Below are 17970 nucleotides of genomic sequence, written 5' to 3' on the forward strand. Positions count from 1 at the left end.
CCCTTTTTCTTGCCCAAATCGCTCGACAATCTTCTAATTCACAATTAGGATTAGTAGTTCGCTATGTATGTCTTAAATAACAAGGCTGGATTTGAAGCAATTGTGACAAAACTTCAGTCCTGCTTTCACGAGCCATGATCAACAGCAACAGAAAAATAGTGAAAACCTAAAAATACCTGCGATGAAACAGAACCAATTTAGTAGATATCTATATATCGTATTTTGAGTTTAAAAAATGATTAGGAAACGTAACAGAAAATATACGAATTCTGAAGGCATTTTGGAAACACAAAAACGAAAGGAGAAATATGTTCGTCTTGCTTCAGTAACGCATATTATCATATGCCAAATGCAACAGCATGAATATTAGGAACAAAGATGGAAATTCAGTAAAATATGAAAAATCGACATTTTCCTTCAGATTGAATGCCCAACATTTTTCAAAGCTCAAAAAGGCGAAAATGGTCCATGTTTTTCTGGGTTCATAAACCAGTCCCTGTTTTCTACAACACGATCTTTCCATTTGGCTGAAAAATTAAACTAACATAAGTTAGAAAAAATACAGACAAATCAAATCTGAATACGCACTTGTTAAGAAATCGATTGTGGGTCCATTTCCTCCGTATTCCTTTGGTAAATTATCACAAGGAATGAGTGAAGTGAGCACTTTTTACTATCGCCTCTATGTAAATGCAGCTGCAAAAGGAGACCATCAATATTATTGGAAATAAGCAAAGATTAACAGTAAGTTTTTACTCGGCGTCTGAGCTTTTCTTTCATGAATGTTCTGAAAATATTCATTACAACATGAACATTCAGCGGAGTGTTAATGTAGTGCATTCCCTTCGTACGGATTGGATTGACGTCCTGAATTTTCATAATGTTACTAGTTTCTGATTATTTTGTTTTTTTAACTGACAGATAATTGATACCTGCCAAGAACTGACTGCTTTGCGAATCACCGAAGGCGTCATTTGCATTGCGTGGCCCATCCCAACACCTGAATAATTTTTAAAATTATATTTTCTTAAATAAAATCAGGCCGAAGAAGACGTAGTCTGCTGTAAAATGGAATGAAAATCATGAAAATTTGAAAAAAAAACAAAAAAATTTGACTTTTCATCTAACACATTTTTCAGAACACCTTTCAAATCCACGACACAAACTACTCCTGTTATAGACGTGGCTTCGTCGTCACGGCACATTAGTTCTATAACCATGTTCATTACCTAATATTTAAGAGATTTGTAAGTTTCCATAAACAAGCTAATGAATTTTTCAATTCAGATTGATTATACATACTTTCAATACATCATCTTGCTTATGTTTATAAGCATCATGAATAGTTGCACGTAATAATAATAACCTTTCTTCCTTCATCATCACGTCCTGGTAATGGCAAGATAGTCCTGGCAGAAAATATTGAGACAATGCATATGTGGGAAGGAAATCTGCTAGACAGTTACCCAAGGTTCAGAATATCTAAGAGTTCTGGGGAAAGTGGGTCTCTTCCTGAATACCATTCTGTGACTTTAGAGCGAAACTGAAAAAAGTTATCTATCCGTTCTTTGGTTCTTTTTACATCAAATTTGCTGCCACGGAGAAACCACCGTATTGACTGATCATCTAAATTGAAATTGAATAATAATGATTGGTTAGAACACAACAAGAAGACATAATTTTAAACATAATTACCTAAATGAGAATAATCAATGTTATGGCTTTGGATCCATTCCTTAATGAGATTCAGAGATTCTTCTCTAATGCTATCAGTTTCACCAAGCTCTTCTTTGGCCTTAAACAACAATTGTTCACTCACTTCAGAAGATCTGCTTTTGACCATAGTTCTGTCCTTTTCCATTTTAAGCAGACCTTCTCGCAAAGCAGTAGTGATATCAAATGAATAATTTCAAGGAGACTTCATAAATACAAATCTTTCTTTCTAAAATGGGAATGATGGACAGTTGAATATCCTGACTATATATCTTAAAGTTCCAAGCTCAGTTGATAAAAACAAACCAAAGGTCATTAATAAATAAAATTAGAAAACAAGGATAAGAGAAAGACCCTGCTATATTGAAATCTCAATTCCTCTTGGGAACCAGTTGCACAATTGAAAACTCATGAGTGACAAAAAATAAATAATTCAACAGGACTCTTCATGTAAAAAAAAAGTGCGTATTTTCTATGTTACCTTAACAAGTTCCGAAGTAACCATGTTTCAGTAAAAAGAACTCAAAGCAGTTCTCGTTTTAACCCTTTGAAAAGTGAATGGGACTGTAGGCTTAAATAATTTCTAACCTAAATTTCATTATCTAGATTAATGTATGTTTCACTTCTTCGAAAAGCAACAATCTGGCATTTAGATGGTGGTTATCTAGAAAAACAGGAAATCGGGACGTAGCTCACGACATGCCCGGATAACCATATACCACCGACACAATTGAATGAACTCGAGGACGACGTCATTGACACATGAAGAATTGCGTATATTTGGTGCAGCCTTCTAGAAAACATCAAAACAACCCAGAGGGATCCCCATCTCGCCCGTGCCAAATAGGCACTTTTATCAAGCGCTTAAGGCCCTTCAACTTCAGCCGATCCGCAATAACCACACGATGCCATCTGACGAGCAGAAACAAAACATTTTATAGAGGAAAACTATGCTTTCGCAACACGCATTGGTTTTAAATCAGTCATAGATGGGCCACTACGTTTAGTCAAACATGTTTCTCTGTAATGTAAGGAAATTTCAAAATTATTTCATCTCCCAGGACTTCAAAGTTCTATTTAAATGACGGAAACAACCAAAATCCTAGATTTTAAATACTAGTTTCGAACAATATTGCTTGCTTATCTTTGTCCTCACTTGTATCCTTATTCACACAACAACTTCGGACCAGCAAAATATTGGGTAAATACTCAGTGTTCGAAAATTTATTTAAAAAAAAATCCTCGTGATCGATTTTTCGTTGAATAGGAATTCCTAGCCTAGGTATCGCTACAGAGGCTAAAAGTTCTTGGCACGGGCACTTATTCATTAGCATCCGACCAGAGGTAAACAATCGTAGCAGCCAATCAGGCTTCCAATGATCTAGACTGCCATGGCTTAGGTGAAGGGCCAAAGGTATAGGTAAACTTATCAACTATGGTATTACGGTGTCGATATGGTGTAAACAATCACGTAGTTGCCTCTCGGTTTTTTGTGTAAGAAACAATGAGGGAGAACATGAAGACTGACAGGATCATTCCCTATCTGATTCGAATCACTTTTTTAAAAGCAGGCTCTTCTAGATTGCCGTACTTCATCCATAAATGTTACCTGTCCTCTGTAAGGATAATAAATATTAATTTTTTTTTTTGCGTTAATTCACTCAAAATTCAGTCCCACTGTATAACCTGGTATAATTATCCCACCAATACTGTTTCGCTGAAATCCCGCTTGTTATTGGTAAACACGTCAAACGATATTATTGACCATAGAGCGCAAACACTAAGATCGTGGCACTTGCATTCTACCTCTATTTACGTATGTAGCCATAAAATTTCAGGCATTTTAATGTGCTGGGTTATCTGATCAGGACAAACTGCATAAGAAGTCCAAACGCATCGTTATTAGCGTTTCCGGCGCGCTGACCAACAACTATTGTTGTGCAAAAATGTTGACGGCTAACAGGATAAAAGTATTTAGAATCGTAGCGTGACGTGATGGATATGCGTTCAACACAATCATCGAGCGTTGACTCAAAAGTAAGGAGTGGAAACTATACTGTAGGTGATGGACATTTGGCGAAAACATGCTCTCTGTCAAGGACGCGGACGAACAAGGAATCGCAGGAACTGAAAATTTTTTGTATTAGATCGTCGGGCGGTATTCAACTGGATTTGGAGTTCTTGTAAAGGCATTTTTTTGTTTGCATCTCTTGTCGTTGTGTGTGTCACTAGACTGCTTGAGGTCGAATTCAACCTCGGTTCATCAAACTATGCGCTACAGTCGGGTGAGGATAAATTCAAACTCTAGCCTTCCGAGCGCTTTCCCAAACGCCGATTCGTCGGAAAATGAGTAACAAGTGAACAGTCTCGGTCGCTTTGGTTCTGGCGTCAAAGGAACATTGGGGCCCCCGACATCATGACTTTATGACGCTCAGCCAGCATCCGTGGCTGAACATAAACGTTAAGGTCAGCTTCATAAGTGTCAAAACGAAGCTGGCAGCGTTTTTTTTTTTCTCCCCAAAAGAGCATAATGCACAACCATAAATCTTAGCGTCTTATATGTCGACTCGGATTCCTCGATGGTTACGTATGTGGCTCTCGGTGAGGACGTCTTATAACAGCAAGTTTAGCAACGCTCGGAAGGGACGCAGATGCAAATGCTTATCTGTCTGCGGTCGTCACGATTAATATTTCAAATACGGAAAAGCTGAAAGCCAGAGACAATGATCCCAACGGAATGACAAACCAAATGGCCAATTATATACTTGTTTGGGTTTCACAGTTCCTGCTTTACCATCCAATAGATGATTATCGCCACGCGTGTTGGCAGAGAACTTTACGGCGAAGGGAATAATGGGCGTGGGTTCAGCACGTTGACACTGCCAAGGCAACACTAAAAGAAATGCAAAGTAAAAACCGGGTTACGTACCGCATGCATACCCGTACACCTAACAGTGCGCACTTCCTGGATGTGATTTCCAATCGGAAAGCGTGGCTTCTTCTCGTTGATGTTACAACTAATTGTGGTAAACTAATGAAAATGGTACTTCTTTTTTGTTGGGATCGGTGGATCGCATGAATCCACACGCTATCTTAATACACGCAAATTGGAGGCTATATTGTGCCCTTCACCACATAGCACACGATTATTCATTTCACATTGAATGGATCGTTATTTGGGTCGGGGCAAATTCAAACTTACTTCAGCGGATTGGTGAGAGGAAAGATCAAACGAGGCGGTCGACAATATTTGAGTTGCAGTTTAGCAGCGACATGCACACCCAGAACGAAAAGAAGGACTTGAAAGAAAGGAGCCTGCAAACTGATTTAGTCCCGCGGCGTCTAGCGAGATTCAGTTTACCACCCTCCACTCACTCCCGATCTCCTTCTCTCTGTCTCTTTCCCTCTTTCCCTCTCTCCTTCTCTATCTCTTCACACAGCATTCTCTAAATATAGAATCTTTTCATAGGTGTTTGCCGTATTGAGAAAACGGGCAGGAGGAAGCCGTTGCTGCAGCCGCTACATCAGCTTCGCAGGAGTGAGGAGGAGAAAGCTTGCTAACAGCAACAGCGCCATCAAAGACCGGGTCGGTCAGTCAAGTTTTGATCCAGTTGAAGTCTAGCAGTGTGGTTTGTCTCCTCTTTACTGATTTTTGTTTTTTTTTTCGTTGCTGTTTTCACTAACTGTTCGTCATCCTCCGCATCGACATCGCTTCAATTGTCTCCGTTCATCATTAAGTGAATCACGCTCTCTTTTGCGCATCGTACCTGACAACAAGCCCTAACTAAACAACGGTAAGCGTATATATAGATATAAATAGATAGCATTAATCGAAAATCAAACAATGTCCAGTAGACGGTTTGTCTGGATCCGTTATCACCTAGAAGCATTAAAAAAAAAAAGTAAAGTAAATCAAATAAGGTGCCAGGTCCGCTGACCTATTTTGCCTACTCATAATCTGATTGGCTACCAACAACATCACAGAAAGTTTTGCGCGATATTTTGGTAGTTGAAATAATGCACGTTGACCGAACTGGACTCCCTTTATTTATTTGCGACGGAATAGTTTACCGTCTGATCGTTTGACGAGTGCGTGCCTGGCCATCTCCCGATCTGGGCCTTCGCAAGCCTCGCCCGTTTGTCCCCTTATTCTCCGCGAAGCTGTTCAAATGTGTTGGACATTGCCTTAACGGGTTGTCGTCCTCGCATACAGGAGAAATGAAAAAGATAAAGAGATAAAGAGACAGCAAGACAGAGTAGAATATGGATATGGAAATAAGACATCATGTGATCTCGGTTCGGGTGTGGCGTCACAGCTGCCTCTCAAAGTTCTTTCCTATCCCCCCCTCCTATTGAATTGAAAGAGAGAAAAAAAAAGAGCTAAGTGTACGCAATATTTTTTTTTAAATCTTTCCCCACTTTCAAACTCCATCTATGTTGCCATGCCGAAATCTTAAGTGTTGTTTTTGGTGTGTGTGTGTGTGTGTGTGTGTGTGTTGCGTGTGTGTGTTTTTTACGCTTGCCGTGATGTGTGGTTCTTCTTCTTCTTTAATACTTTGCTTCCCCTCTCTTATTTTATTTTTTATTTTTTCCCATCATCTCATCATGTCTTGTCTGTTGCCTTTTTCTTTTCTTTCGGTTGCTGCTGTTTTAATAATAGAAATGACTACGTTGGCGCCAGCTCCAGCTCTATCGACTGGGGCTGGGCTGGTGTCGACCTCCTTCACAGTCCCGATGTCCCAAAGAGAAAACTTCTTTGCTTGCTCCCGTTCGTTCAAAACTTTGGAAGCCGTTGCATTATAAATAGCCGCCATCGCTATAGAAGCCGCTACCGCAATCACTCGGCCACGGCTACTTTTTATGCAGCCTACCCTTTTTTCTTTTTTTTTTTTTTATTCCCACCTCCCCCTCCCTTTTTTTGTGTTGTTTTTTCAATGCTTCACATTTTACACTAGTCAATGTAAATTTGTTTGATTCTTGTGGAATTGCGTGGCTAATTTCCGTAACATCCGGCCGGAAATTCCTGGACGTTATCACATGTCAGCTCATTCAAACACTGGCGGCGACTGCTGAACTGCTTTAACACAAACCCAGACGCGTTGTTTTGTCTTTATTGAGGTCGGATCGTCATCTAGGTCACAGAATTCCTGGACCAATCAGGAAACTTTCAAGGGCATGTAAGAAACACACACACACACACACACAAAAAGGGTAAACGACGACGGCCTATCAAAAGTAACAACACACGGCCATTAGCCGTTACAATAACACATCTCGACATCATTAAGTTTCAGCTGCTCTTAGAAATGTGTGTTTGTGGAGCAAGCTCGCAAGCCTCTTGGTGTGCTTGGATTTTTACCATTTGTTAAGGCTAACAATGAGTGTTGACGTCGCGGTTTTATCGTTAGCATCGATGGGCAAAGGATAGCGACCGAACAAAGTGAGTAAGTCGGAGGATAAATAGGCAAAGGAAGGCAAAGAGCCATCTTGGCGAAGAAAGTTTGTCGCTAATAAAAAGAACCCAACAACTAATAGGCTAAAATCACAAATTAAAAGCTCGCCGTTTGGAGGTAAGTTAGCGAGTGGTAAACACCTGGGATGGAATCTTCGGCTGGACGGCAGTTCGCCGATCCCGCCGTTGCTGACTCATGGGCGAACGACAGCGGGAGGTCATTGGGCTCTGGTCGCATTCGTTTGTTAAGATGATTCATCCTTCCCTTACGGGATGAAGAGAGAGAGAGAGAGAGAGAGAGAGAGAGAGAGAGCAGTGGGGACAGCAAGCGAAGATCAAGCGCCAAAACAACGACAAAGAAGAAAAAGAGATAGCAGATAGACCTCAAAAGAATCAAAAAGGAAATCAGTAACTGAGAGTATGTCGTGCATGGCTGGGATGCTTCGTTCATTTACATATGCGCACGTACGTTTCTCAAGGGCCATCTGGTTTCGTTGCCTCAACCCCCCCCCCCTTCCGCATCGTCCGTCTAATGCATCGAGCGAACTGAATCATCTTTTTGTATTTGTGTTTATCCAGAAGCCTACACATTGTTGGTAGGGCGCGGGTCGCTATCTCAAAAGAGAAAGGACCGAACGATTCTTGAAACAACAAAAACCAAAAAACAAAGACGAGGTCGCTTTCATGATGGATGGCTGTAAGTCGTCGTCGATTCATCATCTATCTTACCCGTCCGTGAGATGATGTTTTGTGGCGGGCGGAAATGCAGAAATCCTATTTGCTGGTTTACGTGTGGGTAATTTTTCTCTCTCCTGTTTTCTATCGTCACCACCACGTCATTCATGCATAGTTTCAAAACAAGTTCAAAAAAAATTATCAAAAAATAAGAGACAGTCGTGGAATTTTTACATATTTAAAATGATGATAATTTCAAAATAATCTGAAGCGGTTTGGTCCTATTGTATACGAAACGACGAAGCATTTGACCACAAACGCTACGGCGGCGCTGGCGTCGTCAACCACAAATACATTCCGCTTTCATTTCATACCTGGCAACACTTTCAAAAAGAAGATCATTAAAAATAAAAATCTTGTTTCTGAGTGATTTGTTTATTGCGCGATTTTCCTGCTATCTGCTGTATGTAATGAAGATCCATTAGTCGTGACACGATCATCGCTGCGTTTCAGTATGGAAGCGCACTGCACTAGGAGCGTGTGCAACTAGCATTGTCAGTCTTTGATCAGTTTCCAACAACATAGTCCTATGTGACCATCGTAAGGGGATTGGTCGCTGAAATATAAAAAGAAGCCCATTTCGTAACGTTTGGAAATCGAGGTCGGCGTTTAGCTCGTGACACACTAGCGGACATAAGGGAGCGAGAGAGAGAGAGAGAGGGGAGGGAAAAGAGTATTAAGAAATGAAAAAAAAAAATAAGAAGAATTCACGTCCATTCCTCTCTTCTTCTTGTTCTCTCCTTTTCTTCCTCTTCTTCGTTTTCTTCTCAGCTGAAAAGAAAAATAACGAAACGAAGAAAAAGAAAATTTGAGATTTCCTTATGCGGAAAAGAATTGAAAATCACCAAGATCGGTGCCCGGAGCGCTCAAAACTGACGTCATCTTTCAGGTCACGTGATGGTAAGCCAATAGAAAAAAAGACGAGGGCTTGGAAAAAAAGGGGAAAAAAAAAAAAAAAATAACAACCACCCACTAAGCGAGGAACACATGAGTGTGAGTGTGTGTGTCTATGCGAAGGAACAAGGAGAGAGAAAGAGAGAGAGAGAGACGGGTGAGATCCAGTGCTCCTCCTCCCTAAAGTTTCCACAGCTTCGACTGAAACTGGACGAAACTGAGGGCGAAAGTTCTGTACCAGTAGTGAAAAGTCAGTTGGAGCGGGCAGTCAAACGATCTCGACTACATTACAAGAGCGTGAACCAACGAACGAATCCAACGACTTTATCCGATCAGCGGCCATCATGTCGTCCGTCAGCGGTGAACCGCGTCATCCTCCCGTAGTTTCGAGCGTGTGCACCGATCACGGCATTTACTCGGGCACGCTAGTGGACCCGATCTCGGCCAACCTAGAACACGGCCAGCATAGACGACTTAGCGCTTCCTCGTCATCGTCGTCCGTGACGGACACAAGCGATCCCGCCGTCCGCCGTGTTGTCTACAACCTTTATCGCGGCCTGCTGGGCACCTACAATGACAAAGCCAACGATATCATCAGCGCCATGCCGCCCGAAATGGTCCGCGAAGATCACGGCATTGCCAAACATATCGAGAGCATGATGTAAGTCCCTACAGAAAGCTTTCAATAGCCAGATCATTCGCTACTGTTTACCGCCCAACATTCATCGCGATCTACGTAATATCTGTACGCGTGCATCTTAACCAGTGGAACGCAAACCAGACTCACGGGCAGTCAGTAGTCCCACTGCGGTTTTGCCACTCTCCTGTGGCTTAGCTTTCGACGAGAAGTCGTCATCGACGTCTGTTACTTTCAGGACTCATGCGTCACTTTGTATTGCTCAAGGCTTTGCTTAGAGAGGCGAGATGGTTGAATGAAGTTATTTCTCTAGCGATGTCTCATCGTCGGTCGCAGACTGTCAACAGCTCGTGTGCTTATTTTCCGGACACAGTTCATCATCTTTTCATTTAGATGTGACAAAACGGGGGGTTTCACGCAATGGGTGACTCATGTCATATCACCCAACTTGGACGTTCTCTCAGTCGCGATCTTTAGTTCTTGTTATAATCAAAGTAATGATGTCATTCCACTCCCTTCTCGAATGACTCTATATTATACTGTTGCTTCGCCTTCTTTTCTTTGTTGTTGTTGTTGAACATTCCACAACACTTTCCTTCTTTGACGGCGGACCGGCTTTGAAATTCTATCCGTGTTCAATCAAAACTGGATGTTTTTGCACTCATTCCTTTTTTCTGGCGTTTCACCGTCTTAATTTGGTTCACTGCATTGTGTTCGGGTTTTTTTTTTTTTTTTGTTAACGCGGGAAGGGAGGATTGACGGGTCCGATCTAGCTCATTGATGACGACGTGTTCGACCGAAGAGATCCGCCTTGATCGCTTTGTATATGTAGGTTTCATTCGTTGACTTCTTTTTTCATTCAAAAGATTTGATCAGTTAAGGACGCTGACGCCCATCATCCCATGTCTGAGCATCGTTCTCTTAAGCAAATCAGCTTGTCGGTTGTTCAATGTTGCTTTCCTACCCTGCTAGATGGAAAAAAAGATCGAAAGAGCGCGTGAAAGTAGCAAATAGAAAACAGGAAAGAGAGACATCGAAATGGATTGGGGAACTGAGACGGGGTGCTGTCGTCATCTCTCCGTGATTTGAATTGATTGTTGCGATGCAACGATTCTTCGAATGCGTTGTATTCGTTTATTGAGTTGGCTGGCTTCGAAACCACAATGAAAAATACAGAAGCATTGAATTAAATTGATATCCCTTGTATTCTAAGGTCTATAATCTACACAGCAACTAAAAATCCTCCCGCTTTCTTATTTCTTTTTCACGCCTCCTCCGCCTCCACCTGCACTGCACGTCCACTGCCAACGTGAAGGTTGGCGGCGAATGATACATTATTCACCATCATTTGGCCGTCTTTTCCGACGTTTTTCCTTTACATTGGACTCACCTTATTTGGCTTTCTTTTCCAAGGCCATCCTTTCTTTTCACTCAAGTCTTCCTGCTCCCGCTAAGCCAAGTCTTTCTCGGCTCTGCCTTCCCTCTGCCTAGCTTTCCCGTCTTCCTACACTCACTATTTCACTACCCCACCCCCATCCGCATACTTTATTATCATCTGGTGTTATTTTTTTACTTCTCTCCGATTTCTGAGAAGACATGGAGTCTGATTTTTTTTTGTGAGCCACACCAGCTTCAGCCAAGGCCGAACCGAAAAAAAAAAAAAAATTTCTATCGAGTAGTTGCGTTGGTAATATTTTAAGAAAAAATATTTCTTCGACTGCACGGCAACCTGCGTCCCCCAAAAAAAAAAAGAGGTTGATGTCGGAGTCACAACGAATTTATTCCAAAAAGATCCAGACGCTAGATTATGTAGCGCCACAACCCTTGTCTTCGTAAATCGTAATCAAATCGACCGTCCAGACGAAAGGGGGAAAGACCCAGGTCTGCACTCAACGCCACGTCGCTCACGTCACGCAATCAGAATCGAGAGTGAAGCGGAAACCGTTTCATTTTCTGTTTATCGCTCGTTGACCAGCACGCTGAATGCCAATAGCAACCGAACAAAACGGCATACCAACACAGTTCCGACGAATATGCACCGGACTAACTATTCCATCCGCCGTTGCATGTTAGGCAGGCCCGAGACAGATCTTTAAGAGAGAAAAAAAAAGAATTCAATGAAAAGAATGGATAAAAACGAGAAAAAATAAACACATAAAAGCGACTGGCGCTGTTCCATTGAGCAGGCAAGTCACGTTCGAGGCATTACCCTTGTAGCACTCTCTATCCAGTAGATGACTTAGCTCTGCCTTACAACAATAGCCGCTCACGCATACCTTCTTTGGTTCAACGTACACGCTCACGATTTTTCAAGTTCTTCTCGCTGTTTTTATTTATATGTGTTAACAGAATCCTTAGATCTACACACTTTTGGGTTATTCCATTTATGCAACGCTTTCTAGCTATTAAATTTACTAAAAAAAAAAAAAAAAAAATACATATACGTATATATTCTACATTTCAGACGTCAATCGGAAGAAATCAAGAGCGGCGTTAGCCGCAGGAGCAGCAGTGCAAATATTGGCCCGTTTCTATCAGGTGGCAAAAGCAGTGTTCACGCCTCGCCAGTTGGTAGGCCTATAGAGACCAGTAACATGGACGCCCCAGCCGGCCTAGGTACATAATAGGCTAGCACATAGTTTGTAAATTTTTATGGTGTACTGTAAAGTGGTTCATAAGCGTTCACATCAACCCCGTGTTTTATATTAATACACAGGACTCGAAGGTGGAGTCGCGCTTCAGGGCATGATGGCAGGACCACCTCCACCACCACCACCGCCTCCTCCTCCACCTATGCCCAGCAGCCATGGACCCGGTAATATGCCGGCAATCAGAATCAATACGGAGGTATCATAATATTTGATTCTGTTTTAGTGTTAATGTTCCGTGCCCTTTTATGGTCAAATAATTTAACTTTTTTTTGTTTGTTTGTTTTTGTTTTTCCTTTTTCCAAATCAACATTGAATAACAGATGGGAGGAGGGCCAAATTCGGCGGGGAGAGCAGGTGGAGGTAAACATGTACCAGGTGGCGGGGCACCGTTTAGCTACATACCACCGTCTGCCATTCAAAACGCCATGATGACCAAAGACAAAAAACCGTTCACGTATACACCGGGCGGCATTGATTTTTTAGCCGAGATCCGTTCTCCGCGTATGCAACGTCGCATATCCAAAAACGCAGCCGACGAAGGCGTTTCTAGCCATCCACATCCGACACCGACCAATCCTCCTGGATCGTCGCCGACGCCGTCTCACTTAAGTCCTCAAGCTCTAATGGCCATGCAGCCTCAAATAGCTGTACCCGTCTTTCCGCCGACGCCTCAGCAAATGCCTGTTCTGCATTCGCCCGCTATGCACTTACCAGTAACTCCTCCAACGCCCACAGTGGTGGCCACCTCTCCGCTTCCTCCCCCTCCGCCGCCGTCGCATCAGAATTACATCCAGCAGCAGAGTGTGGAATCTTCGCCGCCACAGCCAATGCGCATCAACTTGAAGCCAGCGGTGCCGCAGTTTTTGCAATCGCAACCCCAGACGCAATCACCGGAGCAGATGTTCGAAGAAATTATGAACTCTTTGTCGGCCAGGAGCGCTAGCAGTCAGGCTCAGAGTTCTATTCCGGCCACTTATACTCCACAACAGCCGGTTGTTGCTCCAGCGCCAGTAGCGCCATCCGCTCCGACTACGGTACCGACTCCGGAGCGTCGAAACACTCAGTTGGGATCAATTTACATCCCACCAGTAAACAACAATGCTGCTAGCGGGAGTCCTAACACTAGCAACAACGCGAATAGCAATGGGCCAAGCGGACCTTTGTCCCCACTAGCATCGGCTCAGTTGGCCAAGGCACCAATGCCATGGATGAATTCGCAGAATCGGCCTTCTAGTTCTCCGACTCCAGTATTCGTCCACAATCAACAGCAGCAACACGAACGAGTTATCCCTGTCGATCGAGAAGAGAATGTAAAACCGTTTCAAACTGCGGCTTCCGCATCGGGGAACGTCCGCGTCGTTCCAATCGCAGTTGAAGGAGGCCATGCCGGGGGTACAGCCACGAGGGCCCCTCCGACGCCGCAAAGGAGTGTCTCGTCTGTTAAAGATGAAACCGTCCATCCACCCTGGCATAACGCACAGGGCAAAGTTATACCAATTTACTTGGAGAGTAGTGGATCGGGAGTTAATACTAGTATGACTCCAGTTACCGTTCAAAGGCAACCAGATGCTCAACAAAGCTATCAGCCGCAACAACAACAGCAAGCTCCCTGGCGGACGCAAGCTGCTGCCAACGCCAATCAAATTGCATCCATGATGGACGAGTAAGCAAAACATCAATACTTTTTTAAGAACTAAAAAAACAATTTTGTTTTTTTATTCTTTGGCCTTTTGACGTATAGTGGAATTTTTCTTAACTTTCATTAAGAGTATGGTAATGATAGAATGTTATAATACAGATTGATGATGTCGCCAACAAATAACGGGCGTCAACAGCAGGAACAGCACCACGAATCGCCCTCGAATCCGATGGCAGCTGGAACTTACAGTCGTGCTGCCAGTGTCGAACAACCTCGCGGACAGCCGACACAATCACGCTCCTTTCGCATCTTACAGATGATCCACGATCCAGCCGACGATTCAGCTGATGCTGAAGCCGAACCAGCTGAGAGTTCCGGACGTTTATCACGTTCCTCTATTGGCAGCAACAACAGCGGTGGCACAAGCGGTGGTCGCTTATCCCAGCATTCTGGGCCACCGCCAGTCGGCGAACGTCGCTTGAACCTGACTCAGGATGATCGTGAACTCATGGACATGTTCCGGTCACAAGGTAACATTTATCCAACCTTAGAAGCCATTTCTAAAAATAAAATAACAATGGGGTAAAAAAAAAAAAAAAAAAAGAAATGCCATTCAAAAATCCTATCCTTCAGTAATGTCCGCTAACTTGCATTGCAACAAGAAAATAATTTTCTACTTTGAGAGTAGAAATTGGTACGAGCTAAAGTCTTAGTTCTAGTACTTTAGTTGTTAAAGTCATAATACCTTACACTTAATTGAGCATGGCTTCTAAACCAAATATAAAAAACAAAAAAACAAAAAAACAAAAAAAAAATTGCCAAACCGATTTGGAATAGAACGTTTCCTTCGATCAATGTCATCATCAACGTTTATTGTGGAATGTGGTCCAACTCTTCTCTCTTTCTCTCCCTTGCTCTGCTCCCATGCGTCTTCGTCCACATGACACGGCAACCGTCACGTTTCCGTACATCGCGCACGCCTACACGTACACGCACACGTACATACAACACACATCAGTGAACGAAGAGCACTCGTTGCATCAAGAAGTTGATCCGCGTTATCGCGGCTCGCACATCCCATCGCGAGCTTTCCGCATTTTGCAGAATTTCACCGCTACCGATTCGTCCGCCGCTGAGGATGGTAAACCTTACGTTACTAACCGACAAAAAAGCGCTGCATATCTAAGTAATCCTAACAGAACCACGATCATAACTCCATGTTACAAACATCTAAAAGAAACAAAAGCATTACTAATTCCTGTAAACCCTCGATCGAAGTTGCAAAAGGTTCAAACTTAGATTCGGGAAGTAAAAGATAACTTAATAATCTAATCCAATTTGATTTTCAGTCGATCACAATAAAAATGAATCTTTTAACGGTTTTTATTTGGATGAGAGACTTTTGTTACTGACCAACAGTTTTTCGGCTGTGGAGTGATGAGACTAATGGTTAATTGTTTACCTTTCCACAGCATATCAACAGCAGCAGCAAATGAACCGTGCTCAAGCTAACAATCCGATGCCATCCAACGTAGCAGGTATTACCTATTAGAAACTTAGGAGACGAAATTATTGAGGAAAATTTCATTAATGTATTGAAAAAATGATGAATCAGGCACAACAACAAACATTAATCGTGGGCCACCTAGCGAACAGAGTGAACCCGAACCCAAAAAGTACATGGGAGGAAACATCCCATCGCGGTCATTTCGAATGCTACAAGCCATGACTTCTCTGGATCCTAATGGTAAGGCAAAACCTCTAGACGTTATGGTATTTAGAAGTACAATACCTCCCTCATGGCGATAGTATATCGATGAAACCCTCTTTTTTTTTGGGTTTACCGGAAAACTGTTCCTATGAGCAGTTCATTTTTTGACCCGACATGTAACCCATTCCAACTTATTTTTGTATCTTTTGGTTGGGTGGGGGTATCGAATCGTCATTCGTCCCTATCAGCCGACATGGAACGCGTCTTCATGACGTCACGAAGTCCAGAACTAGTCGGCAGAAGTGATTCGGTCGATAGTGGTCCATTCCAACAAAAAAATGGCAAATTAGATGAAACAATCATATCTGTAGACCTTACAATGTCTTCACCTAACGAGACAAGAAATGAGCCACACAAAGTGAATGGATATGAATCACCATCAAACGAAAAGAATGCCGATGAACTAAAAGCCCCTAGCCCAAATCCAACGCCTTCCATACTCATCGACAACTATGAAGAAGAAGAATTGCAGGCCCAGATAGTAGTGTCGGCCACGACTGCAACGGACCAGCAATCAGAAATGAACACCAGCGATCACTCGGGATTGACAAACAGTGGCGCTGAAGTGAAACGTAGCAGCGATCAAGAAGTTGATGTTGACACGGAATCGGAAACCACTCACCATCACAGTCGACTCCTGCGACTTTTGAGTGGCGATCTCGGAACTGACGGTGTTAGAGATGCAGAGACCGGTGCCTTGTCGGTCCCGACTTCAACACCATCGGCTTCGGAAACAGAAGCCAATTTTTTGCCTCCTAACCTGCCAGGCGTGCGGTTACGCATCCGCTCACTACGAGCTAAAGATCGGATTCCCTCGCGCGTTTTCCGTTCACTCCAGCACGAATTCGATTCAAGCACGGAAGACATAACGCAGGCTGTCATCTCGTCACCGCCCCCATTTTCACCGAACCATACCAACCAACTGACCTCAGGATTCATCGGCCATTCTGGTTTCTTTCGTTACTCTCGACTATATGCTTCCGTAACGCCTGAAACGCCCTCGTCAGCAACGTCCGAATTGGACGGATTCTTCTCACATCATCAAAATGCTCTTCATTGATTCAAAGAAATGCTACATGGTTCCAGACGAGCTCAATTCTGGTGGGCCAGCAGATAGTTTTTTAAGAAAATGGAAAATCGGCCAAGGTTTCAAAGGTACAAGCTCTTAACTCTGGAATTCAAGCGAATGAATTTGGTTACCTCGTGAAATGACTTCGATTTAGTTTTTGATTTAAAAAAACCTTATCGCTAAACGTTCCGGGAATTGGTAGATGTCGTGTTTGAAACGTTTGGACTCGTTTGTATGGGTCGTGATGCTGAACTTGTGGTGAATTTTGCGCTTGTGAACCGGATTGCTGGAATCATTTGTCGTTACGCCGAGCATGTCTTCGTCCGTCTTCACATTGTTTACTCTGCGACAACAATTGCGACGCGTCGGAGAAACACTTTAGCAGCACGTCGTACGTGTCCTCCTCATTATGTTTATTTACGTAGTACATGGGTACTAATTTTGTTTACAGCTCGTAGGACAACCTCGTTCTTAGAACCTATCGTCAGCTGTTCATTTTTATACCTTGCTCCTTGATAAGGACGATGAATTCGATTGCTTTTCATGTGCCACTGTGCGTTAATACTGTACTGCCGCCATGACATTTACCTACCCTTGCAAAGAAAACCAGATACCACCGTTGCTAACTTTGATTGAATTTTAAATGTCTGTACATTTTTTATCTTTGCAGAAGGTAAATCCGACCTCTGAAAATCGTTAGAGCATTGCAGTTTAGACCGGTTTGACTTCCGAATCCGCAAGTGCCGAACCGACAGCGTGGGACACTTTTTATTTCTTTCTTCTGCGTCTATCCGCATCACCTCATTATTACTGAACTAATCAACTTCGAATGTTCCTGTCATCGATCCGATTTTTATCATTATATACCGTGCCTTTTTCACTCGGATGCATTCACATCGGATCTGAACTCTTCAATCTTTTGCCTTTATTACTTTTGTTTCTCACATCAACGCGAACTTCAGCATGGTTATTCGTCTCTAATAAGTATTCGTCTTTTTGATTGATTTCAATTGGATTCAATACCATTTGCCCATTTTGAACAAAAATAACCAATCATCTTTAATTTGTTGAAAAATGTGATTTACATAAGAAGAATTGAAAATAGGCAACCACAACAAATTTAATACAAAACTGAAAAAAAACAAACAAGCAAGAGAAATAAAACAAGACAAATAGAAAATTTGGTTGAGATATCATTCTTCTAGTGTGACCACCGCGAATAGTTTTTCTTTTATAGCTCATGTATTGGGTGGTGACGTTATACTGCGAAATCTTGCATATAGGAATATTGTTAAACTATGTACTGAAACACAAGCTTATATAATAAAATCATCGTTTGGGTTGCAACTATTTTCATTCAAAATTCTGTCTCAGTTATTGCTCTAAAAATCCAATGTGGAATCTAAAAT

The 17970-nt window shown here is 42.6% G+C and overlaps 2 protein-coding genes and 2 long non-coding RNA genes across 7 annotated transcripts; 1 reads left to right on the forward strand and 3 right to left on the reverse strand.

The window, feature by feature from the left end:
- Window positions 1-196: 196 nt before the first annotated feature.
- LOC116930394 (retinol-binding protein pinta) lies at window positions 197-2757 on the reverse strand. Its single transcript, XM_045167508.1, is given in 11 exon segments — window positions 197-527; window positions 589-666; window positions 669-696; window positions 757-867; window positions 933-1000; window positions 1145-1229; window positions 1303-1353; window positions 1355-1409; window positions 1467-1626; window positions 1696-1872; window positions 2195-2757. Coding segments are annotated over 10 exon segments (882 nt in total). The 5' UTR covers window positions 1862-1872; window positions 2195-2757; the 3' UTR covers window positions 197-447.
- A 570-nt stretch (window positions 2758-3327) lies between these two features.
- On the reverse strand, window positions 3328-5136 carry LOC123467649. The gene is made up of 2 exons (XR_006641827.1): window positions 4916-5136; window positions 3328-4606 (listed from the first exon to the last, which is right to left on the reverse strand). It is a non-coding gene; the product is annotated as an uncharacterized LOC123467649 (long non-coding RNA).
- A 157-nt stretch (window positions 5137-5293) lies between these two features.
- Window positions 5294-17911, forward strand: LOC123467647 (verprolin-like). 4 transcript variants are annotated; one of them, XM_045167505.1, is made up of 9 exons: window positions 5294-5507; window positions 11896-12047; window positions 12148-12278; window positions 12403-13745; window positions 13881-14251; window positions 14740-14862; window positions 15194-15259; window positions 15337-15468; window positions 15681-17204. In XM_045167505.1, exons 2-9 carry the CDS (start codon window positions 12026-12028, stop codon window positions 16550-16552), a joined length of 3060 nt encoding a protein of 1019 aa, XP_045023440.1. In that variant the 5' UTR covers window positions 5294-5507; window positions 11896-12025; the 3' UTR covers window positions 16553-17204. The 4 variants fall into 4 exon arrangements, with proteins under 4 accessions (XP_045023440.1, XP_045023439.1, XP_045023438.1 ...); XM_045167503.1 differs by lacking the exon at window positions 5294-5507 and adding an exon at window positions 8930-9455; XM_045167506.1 differs by lacking the exons at window positions 5294-5507; window positions 15681-17204 and adding exons at window positions 8947-9455; window positions 17232-17911.
- On the reverse strand, window positions 7712-8614 carry LOC123467650. Its single transcript, XR_006641828.1, has 2 exons — window positions 8075-8614; window positions 7712-7984 (listed from the first exon to the last, which is right to left on the reverse strand). It is a non-coding gene; the product is annotated as an uncharacterized LOC123467650 (long non-coding RNA).
- Window positions 17912-17970: the final 59 nt, after the last annotated feature.

This window comes from Daphnia magna, unplaced genomic scaffold (genome assembly GCF_020631705.1).
Source record: "Daphnia magna isolate NIES unplaced genomic scaffold, ASM2063170v1.1 Dm_contigs212, whole genome shotgun sequence".
Classification (NCBI taxonomy): domain Eukaryota; kingdom Metazoa; phylum Arthropoda; class Branchiopoda; order Diplostraca; family Daphniidae; genus Daphnia; species Daphnia magna.

Excerpts from the sequence above, each read along its gene's own strand:
- LOC123467647 (XM_045167503.1), top strand. The coding sequence starts at position 9,139 with ATGTCGTCCGTCAGCGGTGAACCGCGTCATCCTCCCGTAGTTTCGAGC. Across the intron at positions 14,252-14,739 it reads GGACATGTTCCGGTCACAAG|TGAACGAAGAGCACTCGTTG; the intron begins GTAACATTTATC and ends AACACACATCAG. Across the intron at positions 15,260-15,336 it reads GATGCCATCCAACGTAGCAG|GCACAACAACAAACATTAAT; the intron begins GTATTACCTATT and ends ATGATGAATCAG.